At 34.8% G+C, this 25,000-nt stretch overlaps 1 protein-coding gene and 1 long non-coding RNA gene across 4 annotated transcripts in view; one reads left to right on the top strand and one right to left on the bottom strand.

The window, feature by feature from the left end:
• LOC136846901 (uncharacterized) overlaps positions 1 to 25,000 on the bottom strand; it is a 428,530-nt gene that overhangs the window by 261,145 nt on the left and 142,385 nt on the right. The window contains exon 3 of the long non-coding RNA XR_010855563.1: positions 18,153 to 18,331. This is a non-coding gene — a long non-coding RNA (uncharacterized lncRNA). The remainder of the gene's footprint in view (positions 1 to 18,152; positions 18,332 to 25,000) is intronic.
• Positions 1 to 25,000, top strand: part of acj6 (abnormal chemosensory protein 6) — a 178,055-nt gene that overhangs the window by 49,240 nt on the left and 103,815 nt on the right. For all 3 annotated transcript variants that reach the window (XM_067118126.1, XM_067118125.1, XM_067118117.1), the window contains one exon: positions 17,418 to 17,498. In XM_067118126.1, coding sequence (XP_066974227.1) covers positions 17,418 to 17,498 — 81 coding nt within the window. The remainder of the gene's footprint in view (positions 1 to 17,417; positions 17,499 to 25,000) is intronic.

The following is a 25,000-nucleotide window of genomic DNA, read 5'->3' as shown; positions in this document are numbered from 1 at the left end:
TCTGGTTTGATGAGGAATGGGTTACAATGTGACCCGAGAAGCTAAGAGAGGGTGTGAATTGTGTAGAAGTGGTTATATTCTTATGCCTGTAGATGTAGCAATCCAAGTACACACAAAGAATTGAAATCTGAAATGTACGGAATATAGAAATTTGGTTTATTTGACGAGCCTACTATGTACATACTACAGGAATATCTTTGCAAGTAAATGTACTGAGGAGCAACGACAGTGTACATCATTCCGAGTGGTTGCGTCAGACACGCACAGATGAACGAGCCAAAAGGTTAACAAAAAAAAAAAAAAAAAAAAAAAAAAAAAAAAAAAAGATATTGTGGGGGATGAAATAAAACCGATCCATTTCGATTACCATCCTGATTGTTGCTTGCTTGGCGAAACAAAATCAATTCCCCCCTCTGTCCATCAATCCCCACTCACCCCGCCCGCCCCCTACCGTACCTCTTGGTCCTGCCTGCCCCGTCTACGTTCCCGCCCCCGCCCACCCCAAAACCTTTTGTTAGCAGCCGCTCAAACGAAAACAATGAAATTATTACCGGATCCCGAGTCGCCATTATGATCGGTTGTTTGCTAAATATGTCGTTGTTTGTTGTTTGGTCAACTTCGATTCGGGTAATGCGGTGACAGGTGGGGGTTGGGTGGGGGTGTTAGGAGAGGGGTGAGGTGGGCAGGGGGTTGGTGGCGGAAGAAGAAGAGGAGCAATATGCAATGGGAGAGAGAGAGAGAGAGAGAGAGAGAGAGAGAGAGAGAGAGAGAGAGAGAGAGAGATAGATAGAGAGAAATGAAGTAAACACATCTGTTAAGATGAAAAATAAAGAAAAATTATATGAAACACTTTCGCGAACAAATTTGGAAAATGCAAAGAGAACATATCATATCTTAGCGAGAGAGAGAGAGAGAGAGAGAGAGAGAGAGAGAGAGAGAGAGAGAGGGCCAGATGACTACGCCCTTCAAATCATCGGCCTGTCACCCCAATCCCAGTTCTCTACCTGAATCTAAACCCTCTTCCGCGGTAATGATGATTGTTTTTCTCTATCTTTGTTTTTTATTCTTTATCATCAGTTCCTCTGGTGGTTAAAGGGGAGTGAGATATCAGTTTCAGAGAGAGAGAGAGAGAGAGAGAGAGAGAGAGAGAGAGATTTAGTATCTAAAACAAAAATTAAACTGGAAACTTATAGATATAACAAAGCCTGCGTCTTAAAGTCATTCGTAAAAAAATGCGCACTTTCCAAAAAGCAATCTGATACCAGATCTACAGTAAACGAAGATAACCCAGAACCGTAAAAAAAATAAATAAATAAATACAACAATTACGTGATAAATAAAAAGGGTCAGATCCAATTCCTATCACCCACGTTCTTTTTTTCCTTTTTTTTTTTTTACCCAGACGACTGCAAATGCCAGCCATGGCGGCGTTTCGTAGCTGAGTGAGAGTGTAATCAACATTGATAATGACGTTGCAATGATGCTGCAATTAGCAAGTCTTTCAACTACTGCTAATCAACATAGTCGGATTATCAGATTAAGCTTCAGCTGCGATGATTATGAAGCTTATCAAGTCAAGAGCGACAATTTCTGACATTTTTTTTTCCACTGTAGCCTTTTTCCTCCCCCCCTTTTTTTTAGATGGAGCCGAAACTCGGAAAGGAGAGGAGGAGGGGGGATGGGAAGGGGGGAAGGGGAATGGAGGGGGGTCGCTTATTTTTGATGCCGTCGGCAACTCCTCTCTTCTTTATTGGCTGTTTTTTTTTGAAACGCTGTTTGAGATTTAGGATATTTTTTTCTTTCCTCCACTGAGACGGAATTTGTTCTTCAACGGTCACGACAAATTAATGCACTTGTTCAAGAAACTTTTTTTTTTTTACCTATAATTGAAACTAAGAACATCCATAAAAATAAGCTTCCCACCCCCGAAAAAAAAAAGACACCGGTAATGCGCATGCGCAAAGACCAAATCGCATAAGTTTTATATTTATACGAATGGCTAAAAAAACAATTTCATAAATCAATCACGAACCATTTTCACCAGGGGGGTAAAAAAGCACCCAACGAACAAAAAAATGCTTCCGAACTGCAGAAAACCGCCCATCTGAAGTTACTTATGAATCACTGCGGGTAATGAAGTGTAGACGAGATTCACTCCGGCGAGATGAAGTGCACATAAATTTTCCTCTTCCATTTATCGTTACTCCATCAAGGGATTTGTGATGGTAAAACGAGCTACGTTTTTTTTAAATGTTGTGTCAGGTCTCTTCAATTTTTTTTTTTATTTCTGTACGATATGTTTGTCAGCATTGCTTATTAATTACTCTTATTTTCATTAAATTTACAGTCATCGAAAAGTTTGATGACTCAGCATAAGCGAACTTTCAGTTTGTACGTTTCGATCTGAAGCAATTCAAAGACTATACAACAGAACCCCGGAATATTCTATGAAAGCATTGTATAGTCTCTCTCTCTCTCCCTCTATATATACATAATGTATATATATATAAATATATATAATTAATATATACATATATATATATATATATATATATATATTATATATATATATATATATATATATATATATATATATATATATATATATATATATATATATATATATATATAATATATATACACACAATCGCCCCCTTCACGACAGCCTACAGGCACTCTCGCCACCGGCCGACAAAAAGTACCCATTGGGAAACCGTTAACAACATTCTTTAGAGTCGGTACGACCCTCTCTTACATTCCCTTCTTTTCTGACAGCATTGGCTCTCTCGTACTGATAATAAATGAACACCATCATACAACATATAGCCTTCTTCCTGAGGACTTTACCTCACCCGGTCTCTGCACCTTCTCTATCTTCCTCCCTGTCTCCCCCCTCCCCTCAACCCTCCCCCTTGGCAGAAGTCATTCCCCACACCAAGGCTTTCCTAGTAAACAGATCAATCTCTCCTCCCATGCTCGCTATCCCTTTATGCTAATAAATTCTCTCATTAAGCTTATTCAAACAAATCTTCTTATTTTCGAATCTGCTTTCCGACATTCCAGGAGCATTCGGTATTCTTGCAAGTCGATATAAATATATATATATATATATATATATATATATATATATATATATATATATATATATATATATATATATATATATATTATATATATATATATATATATATATATATATATATATATATATAGATATATATATACATACATATATACAGAGCAACACATTCCCTCTCTCGTCCTACTATTTCAATCTACCATTAAAATTATATAAAAACCTTCAGTACAATATATTTTCTCAGTTACTCTCCTTTTTGCCTTCCGAAGGAGAAGGGGAAGTTGGCTCAAGAAGATGTTAATCTACTTGTTCTTAGCAAGTGTTTTCTGCTGAGGCTGCTTAGCCTAAACCTAACTCAACTTCGCTGCGATCCACCAGAGTCGACTGACCACCAAATACATAATTAACAGCTTAAACTGAATTAGGCACGATGGATTGTTTCAGGAAATGGACCTAAGTCGTTTTTCCTGGACTTTCACTATGTAAAACGAATAAGTGTCTATATATATACTTTTACGCACGCACACTCATCTTTGGTATTATGTAAGTAAATACATTCCAGGACCTTTCACCGGGTATTTTACACCGATTACGAATCATATTTGCTCTTTTTCAAGTCTTAAGACGAGGAACTATAAGTCCTCATTAGCATGTGCATAAAAATTTCTTGAGACATTTAGAAGTAATGAGACGGACTAAGCGTCTGTACATTACAGGGCAGTAACAAGATTTCATTTTAAATATTACAAAGCGACAGCTATGAAACAGAATCTGATGTAGTATTATCGTTAACGAATGGAAAATGCTACGCACAATTTGGACTTGGTAATGCTAAATGAGCTGGCAGTCCCTTTTGCGGAAGCAATCTGTGGTAAGCAAATCTCATCCATTTTCTTTCTCAATTTTAAGTATTTCTACAATATTTGCATAAAATACTCTTCACAAAGAAAGATTTCGTCTCCGTTTCTCTCTTCTTTCCATGTATGAGACGGATGAATCATATTTAAACCGAAAGACCAATGTGTCTATTAGCCATCCACAAAGGCACACAGAAATATGCTGGTCCGCTGGTATAGTGGTTAGCGTCGTGGCATGCCACTCAGATATCGCGGGTTCGCGTCTCCCCCAGGGCGATGAAATATCACTGTATCATGATATCATTGTATCATAATCAGTTAATGCTGCATCGCATGGGGTCTGCGGTGGTAGGTTGAAACCAACATTCTTTGGAAGCTTGAATTTCAAGTCAATGGCCCCTGCGTGCTTGTTCCATGTGAACAGGTTTCATCTACTGAAATAATAATAATAATAATAATAATAATAATAATAATAATAATAATAATAATAATAATAATAATAATGCGAGCAAAACAACGCAAGAAAAAGACATACCAGATTACCCATGGCAGTGCTATAGAAATATTCTCAATCTATTGTACATTTCCTGCCCAGTGATCTTGAGAGGAGAGAGAAAAACGGGTTATAAATTAAACTGTCAGAATGGAAATTTTGACTAATCGCTGACTATCATGTCAACCACATATTCCATCCTGTGATACATTTCACACGCGGGCACATTCTTGATGACGTCAGCAAACGTCATAAGCAAATTTCTATTCACGGAGAAGTTTTTCTACCTTCTTCACAGTTCTTACTCACGTTTTTTCATGTTCGATCACTAAAAGTAGGATTCCTCCAGCTTAACTTTTATTTCAAAGATAAGATAAACAACTTAAGCAAGGTCTGGAATTAACAAATGAATTAGAAGTTGAAATTTAGGTGGGAAAACCTAAAGGAAAATCAATAAATTTTCTAGCAAAATTGATGAGACCGGAGGTACACCATTCGACAATATTAATAACAATTACATGAAATATAGGTGAATAGGTATGACATGGGCTTTAGAAAATAGATGTAAGAGTAACCGAGATATGACTTCACACCAGGAGCCAATTCCAAATAATTCAATGATCATTGGTTTATAATGTCAAAGGTGATAACAAATCAGTATCGACCTTTGAAACTTAAAAAAAAAAAAAAATACCACAAATTGGGGAAGAAATCTATTCAGAAGCACATTCAGTTTCGGAGCGTCATGCCCCCTCTTCTAAATATATTTCTTCCCCAATTTGTGGTTAATGTCAAAGATGTTGATGAAAATTCACATTTATGTTATGCTCCTGTTTTTTTTTGCCATCAAATTCTACTCTATGTCTATCTATCTACCCATCTATACACACATATATATAAATATATATATTATATATATGCATACATTCATACAACACACACACGTATATATATACATGTGTATGTATGTATATATATATATATATATATATATATATATATATATATATATATATATATATATATATATATATATATATATAAATGAATGAATAGGTTTCGCTTAATATACTTTTAAGCCGACTATCCTAAGAGTTTCCTCCTGCAAAATCCAGATCGCGTAGTTAATAATCGCACCGTTCCTTCGCCCACGACCGAATGACCAGGCACCAGCAAAATACAAATGTCAACGCCTCTTCTCCGAATCAGATTGCAATCAAAATCTGTGAAACTGCGATTTAATGGAAATGCTTTCGTGAAATCGCACCCATGAGCACCTGCCTCACGTAGCCAAAAAGACATGGTCGAGATGAAGAAAAGAGAGGAAATTCAAAGTAAGGAAGAGCCGGAACAAGCGACGGTCTGCGACACCGAAATCTGAATAGATTGTTAACATAAGTTAAAGCTTCAAAAGAAAACAGAATACGTACATTGATAAGAATCAGAGAGCACGAAGGTGAATAAAGATTTGACTAAGAAAAAATCAGATTGAATTAGCAAACAGTTTCAAGGTAAATATGTGAGACTCAGAATGAAAATAGCTACAAAATTTTCAGTGACAATAAATAGCGAATTAATAAAAAATCTATATACATACACATATATACTCATGTATATATATATATATATATATATATATATATATATATATATATATATATATATATATATATATATATATGTTTGTATTTACAAGAAAGAATATACCTCTTCAGTAGTGTACCGACCTCAACAAAATTCTCATACAGAAACGATTAAAAGGATGCGAACTTCCTCCGAACACGTCCAGATTAAAGAGATATATCTTCAGGCGGATGAGAAACACCACAACATCCAGAGGAATTTCCCGTTGCTAAGAAAACGTCGGAACGGTTCCACCGCGCAAGAAATGAGAAACATTACATTCGGCCGAGAAACACCACATCGCGCCTCGAAAGAAATCTCAAGGCTGAGGAGAAAACTCTTTGTTCGGAGCCACTGACCTGAAATTGATAACAGGAGGAACACGGATTCTTAATATCGACAGTCAGCAACAGGAGGAATGACCTCTGAACATGAGACTAAGTGAAATTGATGGGAAATGTAGATGTGTACACAACTTGTTTTCTGCAGAAGAAGAAATTCATTGTATTCAGTGCAACAAGATACATATTCACGCAATAACACTGTCTAATATCTCTAAGAAGCAACGGGAGGAATGACCTCTGAACAGCAGGTCAAGTGGATAAGTATATGTGTAAGTACAAATCATGAGGAATAACCTTTGAAGAAAAGATGAAGCAGAATTAATGGAATGTAGACGTGTGAACAAATTGCTTTGGGCAGAAGAAAAAAATCATCGCATTCAATACCACGAGACACATGTTCATACAATATTTATCTTTACGCAAAATTTATGAGTGATGAATGAGGCAAATAAACGCTAATCAGAATAAATGATGAGTCATCTTCCTCGTGTATCATAAACCCTTTCAATAATTTATTTACAACGAATGTGCCATCGCAGGGCTAACATCACACGGTAAATCAAGTTTCACCAAATACTTCGATAGTGATAATTCAAGGAAGCTTGCAAGGAATTCCGATTGAAAAATACTCGGTATATTTGTGGTGTCCATGCTCTCATCCAGAAGGTGTCAGTTATTCGACTTTGGAAGATATTTCTTGTCTGATTCCTGGAATAAACCAAATTATTACCTTGCAACATTTCGGAAGAAAAGTCCACTTTATCCGATGGACACTAAGTTACTTGCGATCTTAAGGATAGGTTTGTGTGAATGTTGCGATCATTCACGAAGTACTTCCATCGTTTTTCATATTTTTATTTCCCAAAATATTCATTTCCCAAGATCCCCCACGAGAGAATTTCTGCTTTTTTCTTTTTTTCCCGTGATTTGTTTTTCCTTAAACCGAGCATTTTTCTTTAACAATATGGTGTTGTCTTCTTTGCACATATTGCAGGAATCTACGACTCAAAAATTCATTCACTGTTATTGTTTTTGTTTTTCAAATTACAAAAACAGGTTTTCTTTAATGCTCACTAATCAGTTACTTCTTTTTTCAACCGATATTTCATACTTGCTAACTGCACTGTGTGAAACTTTACGCATATATACGTATGTATTTAATGTATGTATTTACGTGGCACCGGGTATACTAAACCCTTTGTGTAAGGCTTTCCTTGCACAAAAGCAGAATAATGCACGTAAGTAAATATACAATGCATATGCACGGAAGTGTATTAGTGAAATTCCAAATCCCTCATTATTTCATCAAATTAACCCAAAGAAAAAGCGCTAATCATAACCCATGTTTTAAGTAATAAAACCGACCAAAGATAAGAAAAAGAAGGCTAATACATAAAAAAAAGGAAAGAGTTAGGCGTTTGTTTGTATGTGCGTGCGCGTGTACGTTTGTGAATACAGAAAGTTACCTAAGGGATGTGGATAGCATAGCGAGATGACTAAATGTGGGTGCGGGGTCGGGGTTGGGAGAAGGGGTAAAAGGTTCCAGGGAGGGTGGCCTGGTGGCAGAGAGAGAGAGAGAGAGAGAGAGAGAGAGAGAGAGAGAGAGAGAGGGTAATAGCATCGGAAATGAGTCCTCGCCTAATCACTGGGTTTTAGATCTGTTGTGTTATTATCTGGCACGGAGCCTAGATGAGTGAGTGGCGATGCTAATTTGGGGATTAGTTTCCAAGTAGAGATATTATATTTCCTTTTCAGGTTTTTTTTTTATTATTTCCTAGGCAGCAGCGTCGATGCTCGCACGAAAAAAAAAGACAGTAATGCTTTTGGTGTCATTAGCATTGAAGGCATTTTTTTTTTCATCTAACCGTAAGCATATGCTAAAAGAGATTCAGTTTCAAGAACTATTTTTTTTAAGAACTAATTTTTTTCCTGGCAGATCTATGGCGTCTCTGCCTTCGGCAGATCCTTTGATCCCGGGGCGAATTACCAATCATTATTTACTTTTCATCTTAATTAAACTTACGCCATTAATACTTCTTTTTCTGTTATAGCGTGCGGACATAAAGAGACCAGATTAAGTTCCGTGGAAATAATCATTCTAACGTTTGGCGCAAAGAGACGGCCTTAATCTGTTCATAAGAAGCGAAACCGTTTTTTTTTTTTCGAGATCATACATTCACAAAAGCATCTAAAGTGGTGTGAAATTATTCCGATGCTGTAAAGCACTGAAAAATAGCAAACTTTATTAATATGAACAACTTACTGAAATTTATAAACATAAATATTGTTGAACACTAACTGGAATTTATAAACATGAATATTAAGGAGCAGTAATTGAAATTTACAAAACACGAATATTAAGGAATAATTATTTAATTCTATAAACATAAATATTAAGGAACAGTAATTGAAATTTATAAACATGAATATTAAGGAACAATTACGGAAATTTATAAAAATGAATATTAAGGAACAATTATTGAAATTTATAAACATGAATATTAAGGAACACTAACTGAGACTGGTAAATACCGGTATGAATATTAAGCAACAGTAACTGAAATTTATAAACATGAATATTAAGGAACAGTAACTGAAATTTATAAACATGAATATAAAGGAACAGCAGCTGAAATTCATAAAGATGAATATCACGAAACAGTAATTGAATTTCCCTCCCTAAATCTGCGCGTAAGAAATTCAGGAGAAATGAACCCGTTTACCAGTTCATCAAACACTAAAATTTCTGTATCATTTCATCTGACCTGTGATAAATCAGTTGTGCTAAAGATTTGATTACAAGGTGACGTTAATTATGTTATATGCACGGAGTCATCAATAAATCAATCAGCTTTACTAATAGCCCGATTGCTCTGTAATCAACAATACTACAAATAGTCTAAAGGAAATATATTTTCCCTTGATTTACAACTAAGGAAATATATTTTCCCCTGATTTACAAATAAGAAAATATATTTGCCCCTGATTCACAAATAAGAAAATATATTTTCCCTGGATTTATAAGGAAATATATTGTCCCTTGATTTCCAGATAAATAAATATATTTTCCCTTGTTTTATAAATAGGGAAATATATCTTCCCTTGATTTGTAAATAAGGGAATATATCTTCCCCGGATTTGTAAATAAGGAAATATATTCTCCCTTGATTTACAAATAAGGAAATATATTTTCCCTTGATTTACAAATAAGGAAATATATTTTCCATTGATTTACAAATAAGGAAATATATTTTCTCTTGATTTACAAATAAGGAATATATTTTCTCTTGATTTACAAATAAGGAAATATATCTTCCCTTGATATACAAATAAGGAAATATATCTTCCCTTGATTTACAAACAGGGAAATATATTTTCTCTTGATCTACAAATAAGGAAATATATCTTCCCTTAATATACAAATAAGGAAATATATTTTCCCTTGATTTACAAATAAGGAAATATATTTTCCCTTGATTTACAAATAAGGAAATATATTTTCCATTGATTTACAAATAAGGAAATATATCTTCCCTTGATTTACAAATAGGGAAATATATCTTCCCCTGATTTATAAATAATCTTAAAGATTCGGTAGCGTTATTAAAATTTTTTTAGCGCTTATTTTTCGATGCAATCGATAAGACTATAATGCCGATGCTTCAACTGTTAGTGATCAGTACTTGACTTTCAACTGATTAGCCTTAACTGATCAGTCAGTTTAACTGAAGATTCAGCAAAGATTACCTGTGAACTGGGCTCTCAGTTTAATCCCCGTTAACTGATAAGTGTCTTTACTCAATTTCACAATAATTACAGTGAACTTATAAGTAATAAATATATATATATATAAACAAGAACAAAGGTAAAAAAATAAATGGAAAATAATGAAAAATTATAATGAATAAAACAGTAAAAAATAAAATTTAAATAAACATACAGATAATATAAATAAAGAAATAAAATATACTTAAAAATAAATAAAATAAATGGAAAAGATCAAATATTTTGCTGTTCTTTGAAGTACAATCTTACAATCAACTGTTCTAATAACAATAACTCTCTAATATATTATAGCAGTTCTTATAATAACGGTTCTTATAGGAATAAGGCCATGTTAAACACTACAATATTGAGAATTAAGATGAGATGAGATATACACGAAGGAAAATTCTTGTGATATCATTTGAGACAAACTTCATAAACACGTCTTTCATTCTACGAGATCTTTAACGAAAAGTAAAGTACTACTTAATATCTATATAGCTTGACCGAAGCTCGACGTAGAAAGGTTTGAATATCGTGTTATATAAAACCAAATTATTCCCGAATTATCAGAAATAATTTGGTTTTATAAAAAAAATCAGACAAACAAAATTATTCATGAGTTATCGGAAATAATTTGGTTTTATACAAACAATCAGACAAACCAAATTATTCCTGAGTTATCAGAAATAATTTGGTTTTGTATAAAAAAAATCAGACATACAAAATTATTCCTGTTATCAGAAATAACTTGGTTTTATAAAAAAAATCAGACATACAAAATTATTCCTGAGTTATCAGAAATAATTTGGTTCAATATAAAAAACCAGACAAAATTATTCCCGAGTTATCAGAAATAATTTAGTTTTATATAAACAATCAAACAAAATTATTCCTGAGTTATTAGAAATAATTTGGTTCTACATAAACAACCAGACAAACACGGTTATATGCGCAGTCAGCGATACAAGGAGAAAGCGGCTGTAGAAAGCAAGACATCATCATCTACCGCAAAAGGCATATACAAGAGATGGAGAGAGAGAGAGAAACAGGGAGGGGTTTAGGGGTTAGGGGTGGGGTTGCAGGTTGGAGGGGGATGTGGAATGGGGGGAGGAGGAGTGGGGTTAGGTGCATCACAAACCGCGGTTGGAACCCACATCAGCGGGGCCACCACCATTTGCAATAAGATAACCTAAGCTTCCACCTAAGAGGATTTGGAGGCTCGCTATGGAAAGCCTCTGGCTGTTCCTATCTTTCATTGAGCTGTTTATGGGAAGAAGAAGAAGAAGAAGGAAGAGAGAGAGAGAGAGAGAGAGAGAGAGAGAGAGAGAGAGAGAGAGAGAGAGAGAGAGAGAGAGCAACTGCCATGATGTGATCAAAGTAGAAGTAGATGGTTTTGAGACAGCAAGAAATATTGTTTCCATTTTATGACCAAGGATTTTAAGGCAGAAATTTTCAAGAACGGCTGACATAATTTTGTTCCTTCAGCATCCCATACAGGATAAGCAGTCGAAAATTCGCTTGGTGTGATGTTTAACTTGAATTCTTGCTAAAACGCCTCATAATCATAAACATTACACTCTCTACAAAATAGATTAATGTCAGTAATCGATTCCTAAGAGCACGAAGGATACCACCGTCTCTCTCTCTCTCTCTCTCTCTCTCTGGAGTCGTGAGCGTTAGATTATATACTAACACCAAATAAATATCAATTATGAAAAGTGTCAAATTCGTACCAAAACGCTTGAAAACACCTCCCCTTTTAAGAAAAGAAGAAAAAAACACTTCCGCATTTAGGTTAGTAAATATGTCCAAATACCTAAATGGAACGATAAATTCGCTCTCCGCAAGCACAACTCTGCAACAGCCACTAAGTAAAGCAATTTACCATAACAATTATTAGGGCAAATATAAACTGCAAAGGGACAAAGTAGAAACGAAAGACGGACAATAAATCGAAAGCAAAATTATGGTGAAATAAGATCACATATTCAAAAAAAGAAGAGGGGAAAAAAAGCCAGTCCTCTTGAAATCAACCAGTATCACCTCTCTCATAAAAAGTCAGCAAATATATTCATCGTAAAAAGCGCCAATTTGAGGCGAATCAATACGTACATTAACCACGAATATTCGTTAATGTCGAGTAAGCCGAGATAATGAGTGGTCTAGGTACGTAAGGGTTCTAATGACAGAGATCTTAAGGCCCAATTTCTCACGTAGAAATAGTAGAAATACTTCCCTTTTCGAAACCGCTTCCTGGAATAGGGACAAAATTGGTTCGCGATATACGAGCCGAAAGTAATCATACAATTTGCCGCGTCAAGTGGTGTAATATCCCGGGGTCGAGGCAATTTTAAATTTATTCATAATTAGGTGTGCTTGGATTGTAACTTTATGGTCTGAGGGACGGTTTTAAAAACGTTGGAAAACGATAGTAACAGATCGATTTGATCAAAGCAGCGTTGTTACTACGATAGACACAATACTCGGTTGAAATGCTAAAATTCTCGAACGTCAACCAAAGACGAGCACGGTTGCTCTGGTGAGAAATTCACCGGTAATGCTTTTGAATGATTCCATATCGAATTATAGCAAAATCGTAAACTGACAGAAAATAAAAAAAAATCAATAATTATCAGGACTTCATGCAATCAAAGAGAACTATGCACAAAAAAAACTTTTATGCACGTATGCATCTTCATAACTAAACATCCCCACCCCACCCCCTCATGCACTCACCCCTGCCACCGCCCATCTAGAGTAATATCACCGGGACAGTAAACCCCTTATTCCACTTGGGGGTTCCTGTCCCCTCTAATAATTCTTTGCGGCTCACTGGCCGCTAAGGCTAATGCTAATAATCAATTACTTAAAGTGTAAAAATTGTGGGGCTTACGCGGATCAGAGGTAATAGAGATGGTACTAAGCCTATTGTCATCTTCTGCTTCAGGGAACTAAAATCCCCTCATCCCATTTCTCTCTCTCTCTCTCTCTCTCTCTCTCTCTCTCTCTCTCTCTCTCTCTCTCTCTCTCTCTCTCTCTCTCTGCTCCCTTTGCCGACGAGCAAAATCTCCCGAATGGAGACGTGTTCAACATAAAGGTTTTACTTCATAATTAAGTCCACAGTGAAAAAAAATAACATTTATAGCACATCTAGGTTCTTGTTGGGTGAAACACCATTAGCCTGCTGGATAAAACTGAAAATAATGGACGTACAGTTAAACATTTCGTTACAGAAAGAATCTCTAAATGTTCTAAACATCAAGTCTTGGAATATTATCCGGACAGTCGCCTCACAATGATCTTAACTAAGAAGAATCCTATTTATTTATTCAAATGTTTTCATAACTCATTTCAAGTCTTCGTCTTACTACATTCGGGAGCAAGAGTCAGTGCTCTGTTGACATAAGGTCACCTTAACCAAACCAGTCGATATCCGCATGACCAAAAAAAAAAAAAAAGTAAAATTTTCTTTACTTTCAGAAATAAACAGTCGAAGGACTGGATACATAAAAATACATTTTCCTTTCTTCAGCTGTATTTTCATAAGCATTCGTCACTACAACCACAAACCTCTTGAATCGGTAAGGCATAATTCACGGTTAAACCAACATGGCGAGAAATAAAACAAACTTCTTTGCTATACTTCAAGCGCGTTTTATTAGAAATAAAAAACCCGATTCTTCATGCATTAATAACCAAAATATGAATTATGCACATCTAGAGTACAGGAATTCGTTAGTGGATAAATAAAAAAGAAAAAGAATTCCAATACTACACACACACACATAAAAAAAAATATTTATGATATCTTTAATTATGGATGTAAGCGGTCCTCGAAGGTAAAAAAAAATATACACATATATCGAATTGAAATAAACTCAGAGTAAGTTTGTATGTTTTTTTTTTTATTTGGGTATAAACAACATTTCTATTCTATTCATTGTGACGTCATTCTTTAGGTACTTAAGAATGCAATTATGCACATTTTATTATACTAAAAAAATCATGGAAAAAGTACAACGTTGTATCAGATGTTTTGAATACAATTCGCTCACATTTGTATACAGTATAAAAGAATTTCTTTAATGATACAAGATAATGCTGGTTACCTTCACATTTTAAATGTTTTGTCAGTAATTACGAAAAATTAGCTTTTGTACGTATATTCTTATAATTAAACATTTTATAACACTTCTCAATGACGATAATTATAACTTCTTCCGTATGTTTTGAAGTAATGGCCACCGACCTTGATCTGTCAAAATGACAAACCTGTTTCAAAATTTTATGGAGAACCTTTTAATGTAATATGGACGACTGCATATCTTTCTAATCGATAAACTTTTTAAAAATTATTTTCTGTACAGATGTATTGTTTGATGTGGTTATGCTATTTATTTCCTAATCATAAAAGAAGTGGTTTAACTATGCAACTTATTTGAAACGATGTTTTTCCGTCAATAATATTGAAAATTCAATGACATTCCTAAACTCGGTGCCTTTCTGTCAAAATCTGTCACGCGCACGGAATTGCAATATTTTTCTCATATGCATTACTGGAAGTTGCAAAGAACACAACGAGATTTAAGTGCTTTTTTTTTTAAATCCTTGTGAATTTTCAAAACCGGATAGAAAAATGTTAAAAAATAGAGAAAATTCAGGAAACTGACAACGCTGCCTCAAGCCTTAAAAAAAAAAAAAAGGGGGGGCGGGGCTGGGGGCTGGGTGTTCAAAAACTCTTCTAGACATATAAATGATTCTCGCGGTCATCTTTGGCCGCCATAAATCACGGCATTCCACCCGAAGGAGATTTTTCGGGCGGATCGACGTTGACTACAGTCCTCCCTCTAGGCAAATAGTTCAATACTGAACAGTACGTATGGTCGATCTATGTGTGAACACTCCGTTGCCAAGTAGAACCTATATTCTTGACGTTGGATATTCTAGACAGTAGATATTCTTGATCGGTAGATATTCTTGACGGTAGATAGTCTAGACGTTAGATACTCTTGACAAATATTATTGACGGTAGATATTCTTGACGGTAGATATTCTAGACGTTAGATATTCTAGACGGTAGATATTCTAGACGTTAGATACTCTTGACGGATATTCTTGACGGTAGATACTCTAGACGTTAGATATTCTTAACGGTAGATATTCTAGATATTAGATATCCTTGACGGAAGATATTCTTGGCGGTATATATTCCTGATATTGTATGTTCTTGACGATGGACCTCCTGGACGTTAGACATTCTTGAGGTTAGACCTTCTTGGCGACAGCCATTCTTTAAGTTAGTCATTCCTAAGGTTCAAAATTGTTGAGGGCTTAGACATTCTTGCGGTTCGACATTCCTGACGTTAAACATTCTTGAGGTTATAGACCTTCTTGGCGCTAGACATTCTTGGGGTTTGACATTCTTGACTTTAGAAATTATCGGTGGAAAAAGTATAAAACTACCTGGGTATCCATTTGCGAGATTTATTCTTGGCGTTAGACATTCTTGAGGTAAGACATTCTTAACACCGGACATTTTCGGCGGCAGAAAATCAAGCATATGACGAATCAGATCGAGATGAAAACAGAATTCTTAAAGGTGGCATCGACTGAGTGTCCACTTACAAGAACTATTCTTGACCTTAGACGTTCTTGACGTCACACATTTTCGGTTTAAGGAAATCAAGAATATGATCATTTGCATTCACTGAATTTTTATTTTGTTTATTTTCTATTTTGTTCAGTACACGAAAGCTATTCATATGGAACAAGCCCACGGGGCCACTGACATGAAATTCAAGCTTTTAAAGAATGTGTTGGTTTCAACCTCCCACCGCAGACCCAACACCGCGGCAGTAATTGACCATGATACGGAACCAGTAATTTTTCATCGCCCGGGGAGGAGGCGCGAACCCATGACATCTGTGTGGCGTCCAAGACACTAACCACCATACCAGCGACCGGTATAAATTGTTCATTTACAAGACGATTCTTGCGATCAATCGTGACAACTGTCTTAATCATCTCGATATTAATTTTCACTACCCAAAACCCATTCCATCATTCATGATGTGATTATTCATTCTGCTCCACAGTTGGGAAAGATGAGAGGGATCGGAATATTTCGGGGTTATTTTCCAAAGTTCAGAACATGGAATAACTACACGACACGCTTCCACTCTCTCACTTTCACCCGTTTTCTCTTTACTAAACCTGCTTAGGGAGCTTTCCCCAGGTTAATGAAATGCATGTCTACAGTTTGGATTACATTTGAAAAAAGACGTAAGTTTCACGATTTTTCACGTTAATAAACAAACATTTTGACAAGAGATATATTTATCACTCCTTATTGGACATCTTGCAGAGATGTAACTCCCACAGTATTCAATGGGAAATCAAATTAATGAAAAATGAATGAACAAATAACTGGAAATTTCGACAAGCTTCGAAAACGGAAACTCTTGAACTTTATGGGGAATTTTATCTATCCTTATATGAATAATTCTTTTTCATTCTGGCAACACGGTATCCCTTAAGCTTTGTGGGGAATTTCATCTATCCTTAGATACATTTTTTTATTCTGTTTCTGGCAATAAAGAAACCCTCCAACTTTGTGGGGAATTTATATATCCTTAAATGTATAATTTTACTTTGATTCAGGTAACAAAGAAACACTTTAAGTTTGTGGGGAAAGTTTGTGGGGAAAGTTATCCGCCCTTATATATATTTATTGTTTTGGTTCTGGCAACACTGAAACTTTTAAATTTTGTGGGGAATTTTATCGTTCCTTATATGTATAATTTGGTTATTTGTTCTGGCAACACAGAAACCCTTAAACTTTGTGGAGAATTTTATCAATCTTTAAATAATATATAATTTTTTGGTTCTGGCAACACAGAAACCCTTAAATTTTCTGGGAAAATTTATCCACCCTTGTACATGTTTTATTTTGGTTCTGGCAACACAGAAACCCTTAAATTTTGGGGGAACTTTATCTATCCTTATATGAATAATTTTGGGGGCGGGGTGTTCTGGCACCACAGGAACCCTTAAACTTTGTGGGGAATTTCATCTATCCTTATATGTGTTTTTTTTTTTTGGTTCTGGCAACGCAGAATCCTTGGATATATTTTTGTTTTGGTTCTGGCAACACTGCAAAGTCACCAACTGACACCACCACAAGCAGCGCCCAAAAAAAAAAGCCTCTCGGGGGATCTTCCGAAACTAAATGATTTTTCTCCCCTCTTCTACAGTTCTCCTCGGTATTGCTGCCGTACCAGAAGGGCGTCTACACAAACAACTTCCATGATAGCCATCCGCGCCCCTTACACGAGGTCAGTGACTGGCCCGAAATGAAGGGTTGTTTCTTTAAGTTGTGCCTTTTTTTTATTTTCTTCCTGCCATACGTACCTTCTTTTATTTGGTTATGGTGGATATAATATTATTATTATTATTACTAATATTATTATTATTATTATTATTATTCACGTCATTTTGATGGCAACGTTACTAGTAGTGCTTGAGTAATTTTTTTTTTCGAGCAATGTGCAATATCCATCCCCTTTCACGGCCCTGTCAAAATCGATCATCATAAATAATTCATAGCCGTAACAAATGTTCCTGTCAAACACTTGTCAGTATCAGTTGCACACCTCAGTCTTTGGTTGCTCCTCTTATCATGGAGCCCCATAATTAAATCACTACAGTCCTGAAAATATATATATATATATTTTTGGTATCTTACTGCATTTATAATTTTCGATTTATTTGTGTGGTCCGTTTTATTTTTTCCCTCACTTGACCTAACTTATCTTGAGTTACCCCAAAAAAAGGCTACGTACATGCCCTTCCAACACTGAATTGTATTTAAAGTGTAAACACCCGTAGTGTCTTTAAACCCTTGCATAATTAACCTCCTTCACCAAGGAATAAACAACAACTGCTCCATTAAACTCCAACGAAAGCCAAAATATAAAATAGACATTTACCTTTTTGTGAAGCAATTCTCGAAGAAATCCCCTCTCGATGAGAACTTAATTTTGAACTGGGTAAGTGTGTTTTGGCTACAGCCTCGGCCTCAAAACTCATCAGGCTAAAAACTCATCGCCTCATCCTCATCATCTCCTCGATATCTTCACTGTCTCATCACCAGTCGTCACATCTCACGCTGTAAGTCAAGGAAAACGAAAAACGGTAAAACATCGCAGAAAAGAAGAAGAAGAAGATGAAGAAAGAAGAAGAAAAATAAGAAAAAGATTTATTGACAAAGAATATTATTCCACCACTGTCGAAAATTCACTTCCCCCGAAATCCCGTTTTCACTTCAATTTTCTCCGAACATCTTTTGACTTACCTACACCGAAATCTCTCAAAGTACGATTACTTATTCAGGATCTTTAAAACACCTTTGTCTTCTGTCTACATCAAAACAGTTCTGTCAGACAATCTCCCTTTGAAAAACCGTCGGATGCATCCTCCTAAAACCTGACACGACTCATCCAAATATACTTCTTCCAACGGGGAAGGAAGCGTTTCCTAGCCTTTGCTCTCTCTCTCTCTCTCTCTCTCTCTCTCTCTCTCTCTCTCTCTCTCTCTCTCTCTCTCTCTCTCTCTCTCCTTTTCCTTTAATATGTCTCAAACAACACTTGCACAAAAACACAAACACGCACATATAAATATATATATATATATATATATATATATATATATATATATATATATATATATATATATATATATATATATATATATGCATAATGAACACACTGTCATGTAACAACATAATAATGAATAAATACAAAAAATATAATTGTCTAGTAGATAACTTAATTATATATATATATATATATATATATATATATATATATATATATATATATATATATATATATATAAATATATATATATATACATACTGTATATGTATGTATATATACATATATACATATAACAGAAGGTAGGTCTACCAATATACAGGTATATATACTGTATATAATGTATATATATATATATATATATATATATATATATATATATATATATATATATATATATATATATATATATATAATACATATAAAGTAGGCATACATTCTATTCATTCTCCTCAATATATGCATCAGGTGTAATGCACATATTTTCATTTTCAGCAAACGTAAACATAGCCGGTAAGTTTTCGTGCATTTAGCCTAAACGAGCTAAAATGAATGGCGGTTCAAAGCCTTTAGCTTAAGGCAGTGTGTCTCAATGAAGAGTGAAATCTGACCAGTTGCCTTTCCTATAATGAACCTCATAAAGTGGCTCTTATTAACAAACTCTCGATGGGAATCTCTCCTGAAATTCAGACTAATTCATTAGCTTCCAAAAATCTTTACTAATCTTGATGAATCTTAAAGCACACCTTCGAAGCGCTATTCTTTTATGCTCTCTTACTTAAAAGAATTAATACACAGCAAAAGTTAGGCCAAATTCTGGACAGGGTAATGATTCGAAAAAACCTGGCAACTGCCTTGTCAGCGGGACAGTAAATGAATAAGATACCATAAATGATATGTTTAAAAAAGCCGCTCTCTGCATACTATGCTTCATAAACAATTGTATTTCCAAAGGTTTGTCGTTCACAAGCTCGCGCGTTATATAGAGCGGGATTTTTATGATAAAAATGTTAAATATAGCACCCTAGCACACTTAGCTTAAGTCAAATAATAGTGTAGCGTTAAATGTGAAACTATACTTTACGATAAATAAAATTTCATACTCTTTCCTTTTGGAGACATCATTCAGAACATCGGAAATTTACAAGTAATTTTTATCCTCTGTTCACATGTAACTTTTTAAATGAGCACACAGATGAGCAACATGTGTAGTGTATGACTCATTCATCTCAACATTGCAGATTATACCAGAGCTTTAAAAAATGCAAGACATAAAGACAGTAAAAATATAACACATAATTCTGGTATACAGTTGCATGATCTTCGTTTACTTAAAGTCATTCTCATTATCTGATAATTGATGGTGCTAATTTTCGAACATAATGAAAGTGATGATAAATATAGAATTTAGTGATGATAAATATAGAATTTTTACAGTGCTCCTGTAAAATTCTATATTTACAGGAGCACTGTTTACATAAATAATAACAAGGTTAACTTTTATTTCTATAAACACAGACATTAAGCATCATCAATTTTGGTGAAAAGCTGTCAAAATCAATCCCATACTTCTGCAAAGACTATTTTTTAATTATTTTCAATTACAATTATATCCCAGTAATTATTATGAAAAATTTCCATCACAATTACATTATGACTTTTTATCATCGATGATAGGGACAGGGTAATTCTAATGAAAAAAAAAAAAATCCTGATATCACTAGTATTATTTTTCGCTAGCTGCTTCTTTTTTTTTTATTGTTGGTAAAAGCGGAAATATTTATAATAACTGGAAATTTACGACGAAAAATAATCAAATCCACAATAATCTTCTTGCCGTATATCAGAGTCGAAAAAAAGTCGGAACAAAAAATTCCTGTGGGAAAATTGAAAGACTTCGCTAAACTCTCGTTTCAACCGGAACGGTTTGAAAATAAAAGCTGATTAAATTTTCAAAAGCTCCGCGATATTTTATTTAATATTTTGGCTCTTAAGTGTAAGAATAGATCCGAATTTTTGCTTCTTTAGACTTATCGCTGTTATTATATTCGAGAATTAATACGCAAAAATTCATGAGGTCGTTAAAAAAAGGTTCGATTCTTTTAGGAAAATTTCTGTTACCATCATCTTTCTGAAATTTTGTTTCCAATTAAAAAGTTCGATTATTTTAGGAAATTTTATCATCATCATCTTTCTAATTTTTTTTTTTTTACAATTAAAACGTTCGATTCTTTTATGAAATTCTGTCATCATCATCTTTCTAAAATATTTTATCAATTAAAATGTCCGAGTCTTTTAGGGAAATTTTGTGTCATCATCATCTTTCTAAAATATTTTTTCCGTTAAAATTGTCATTAATAAAATTACATCTACAAAAGCTAAACATAAAGACTCTTTGAAAATCTCACAAAACATAAATTTAGTTTTGTGGTTTGTTTCATCTCATTTGTTTTAATTCGCAATTTCTCTTGTGTAAGTTATTCTTTGTTTCTATTCTTCTGTCCGTAATATGCTCCTTTCGTTAAATGTCGGCTCTCTCTCTCTCTCTCTCTCTCTCTCTCTCTCTCTCTCTCTCTCTCTCTCTGAACTCCTTGAAATCAATTTAAAATGAACTCGTAATTTAAAATTGCAGTCTTTTTGAATGCCCCATAAATTTTCTCTTTCTACATCATTCACTCATTCACCATTTCATTCATCATGTATAACAATCGACAGCTAATCCCCTCGCCATCCCACCCCCACTTCGCCTCCCCTCCAACCACCCCCGACTTTCACAAAACATATCAACATCGATCAGTAAACCTCAACTATATGTTATGGTATTTATTACTCTCTGTTATTCTTATTACAGTTTCTCTTTTTCTTATTGCTCCATTTCTCCCTTCCATATTGCTCTCTTTCGCTGTTTCTGTTTTTTATTGCTTTCTCTCTTCCTTATTGCTCTCTTTCCCTTTTTCTTATTGTTCTCTTTCTCTCTTCCTTATTGATCTCTTTCGCTCTTTCCCTTTTTCTTATTGCTCTCTTTCGCTCTCTTTCCCTTCTTATTGCTCTCTTTCTCTCTTCCTTATTGCTCTCTTTCGCTCTCTTTCCCTTCTTATCGCTCTCTTTCTCTCTTCCTTATTGCTCTTTTTCGCTCTCTTTCCCTTCTTATTGCTCTTTCCCTCCTCCTTATTGTTCTCTTTCCCTTCTTCTTACTGGTCTCTTTCTCTTCTTCTCATTGCCCTTCCTCTCTTCCTTACTGCTCTCTTTCTCTTCTTATTGCTCTTTCTCTCTTCCTTATTGTTCTCTTTCTCTCTCCCTTATTGCTCTCTTTCTCTCTTCCATATTGCTCTCTTTCTCACGAATACTTTTCATTGTACCGTTTTTAATAATTCTAATATTTCTTGGATTAAACACTTTATTCACATAGCAAAACGATGGCTCTTTAATCATTAGTGCAATAAAACATCTAAAGCAAGAGTAACGATCAATAAAAAAAAACTATCATAAATAACTATAGTTATATATGGAACAATATTATAAATAACTATGTATGGTACAATATTGTGGTAAATAACGCTAAACGATAGTTACATATGGGACAATATTAGGGTAAATAAAGATAATCATTTATGGAACAGTATTAGACTACACAACAATATTTGTAGAAGGAACAATATTAGGGTAAATCGCGATAATTATATACGAAACATTATTATGTCCACAACAGATTAATTTGAATGACATTAAAATGGTACGGGCGCTGATGATTAAAGAGCTATCAGTATATTCATCAAAGTAATAATACCAATTAAAAATAGAGAAAGAAATCCACAGTTATGTATATGAACATATTTTAAAGGATAAAATTGTACAGACAGCTCTCGGGAATCTGTCCCGAAAGCTATCTGTAGTTTTATCTTTAAATATATGCACATATACATAATTGTGTAGTTATTTCTCAATAATAATAATAATAATAATAATAATAATAATAATAATAATAATTATTATTATTATTATTATTATAATATCTGCTCAATTATAGCAACGTAATTCAACCTATAAACTGCACAACGTTTGAGTAGCGAATGGGCATCACTTTTCATGCCTACACACAAACGTCTTTTATCACAGGGGTTCAAAGTCATACAAGAAACAATAAATAATAAATATTCTCCGATATGGAAGTGTACTGTACCCATGAATAATGGCTATACATTCTGTGTTAGTAGGGAGGGCGAATAACCACACACACACACACACACACACACACACACACACAGACACTCACATGTGAATGAAACGTCGTGTATGTGTATGTATGTACTGTATGTATGTATAAGGGAGTCACCAAATAACCATATATTATCGTACATCCTCACAGTATTAGGCTCTATCAATTCCGATGAAAGAACAAAAGCATTTTATCAATTTACAAACATGAATAAAAAACCGTTCTGACTGTGTGAGGGGTGTCAAAGGGGAAGGGAGAGAGGAGCTGGAAGGGAGGGGAGGAGGGGTAGGCAAAAGGAGAGAGAGAGAGAGAGAGAGAGAGAGAGAGAGAGAGAGAGAGAGAGAGAGAGAGAGAGAGAGAGAGAGAGAGAGAAGGAGGAGGATTGGCTGATGGTTGGCGCGTGGGGTATAGAGGAGGCAAAGTGGGCTGGCCGGAGAAGAAGCGAATGTGGGTGCCTGGTTGACCCGTCGTGGCCTGACCTTATAAATAATTCAAAGGGTCAGTTCGCCGAGCCAGTGTTCTGGGTTCCAACAGGCGATGCCAAAACCGCAACTTCAAACCCGGTTACAGAACACGGATTCATACAGGATTTTTTATTTTTTACTTTTTTTCTTTAATTTTTAAGACTTCTCTTTCATTTTTTTTTCTTACTTCAAACATTGTAGTAGCGACTCATATGTGCAGCTAAATACAGTCTCTCTCTCTCTCTATACATATATATATATATATATATATATATATATATATATATACATGCATATATGTATACATATATGCATATATATATATATATATATATATATATATATATATATATATATATATATATATATAATGATAGGTAGGTAGATAGACAAAGACAGAGAGAGAGAAAGAGAGAGAGAGAGAGAGAGAGAGAGAGAGAGAGAGAGAGAGAGAGAGAGAGAGAGAGGAGAGAGAGACTATTACATATGCAGAGATCCATAAGTCGCGTAGTAAAGCGAAGAAGGAAAGATTTACGAAATATAAAAATACAAAAATACAAAATAAAAACAAGAACAAGAACCGAAGGTGTAAATTACAGGAATGCAATAACTGTCATATTTCAGTTCGACTGTCAACAGAAAATAACCATTTAAATAGAATTTCGATTTACTCTCCAATTTATAGACAAACCATAAATGAATAAGCAATTGCGTACACACATAAATCACTGGGATCTACAGCGACCTGTGTGCCTTATGAGTAGTGCATGTAAAGGAAGTTTACGATATATATATATATATATATATATATATATATATATATATATATATATATATATAATGCATTATATAATATTATATACACACATGCCGTAAAGTAATATCTTCCCCTCCGGCTATTTCTTAAATCTCTATCAATATGCTTTACTCTTACTCCACTCTCATGCTTAACAAAAGGCCGACTCGAAGCGTGTGAGAGTTGCACTTGAGTTCATCTCTTATTCAGAGGATCCGGACCCTAACTAAAACAGAGAAGTTATTTTCGACCTTCTAAATACACTTCCGTCCAGTTTACATACGCCGCGCAGGCGATGAAGGCGGCCCATAAACATTCCTGAAAGAACGCCGGTATTTTTTTTTTTTTTTGGTGCCATTGACAGATAGGTAGAATGGCTGGATAGATATAAAACCCACCTTATTTTTATAATCATCTTCGTAGGCGATTTTATCACGGGCGTTTTCCCGTTCCACCCCTTTTGCCGAGTCGTTGAACATGGAGACAGAGACGCATCAGGGGTGACTTGTGTAATACTGAAGTCTGGATAAAGTGCTCATAATAAAATCGAAGGCGGAAAGTCACACAAGAAAATCACAGCAGTGTAAAGCGGTTTAATAACGGAAAGGCTTTGGAGGGTCTTTCTCCACCCCACCCCACCTCCACCAACCCTCTCACACCCCCCCATCCACTCTTCAATTTCACTCTGTTGCCTGCAGTGTCAGAG

Source organism: Macrobrachium rosenbergii, chromosome 2, assembly GCF_040412425.1.
Source record: "Macrobrachium rosenbergii isolate ZJJX-2024 chromosome 2, ASM4041242v1, whole genome shotgun sequence".
Classification (NCBI taxonomy): domain Eukaryota; kingdom Metazoa; phylum Arthropoda; class Malacostraca; order Decapoda; family Palaemonidae; genus Macrobrachium; species Macrobrachium rosenbergii.
The sequence above is the reverse complement of the archived record's forward strand: the minus strand, read 5'-3'. Positions and strand labels throughout refer to the sequence as shown.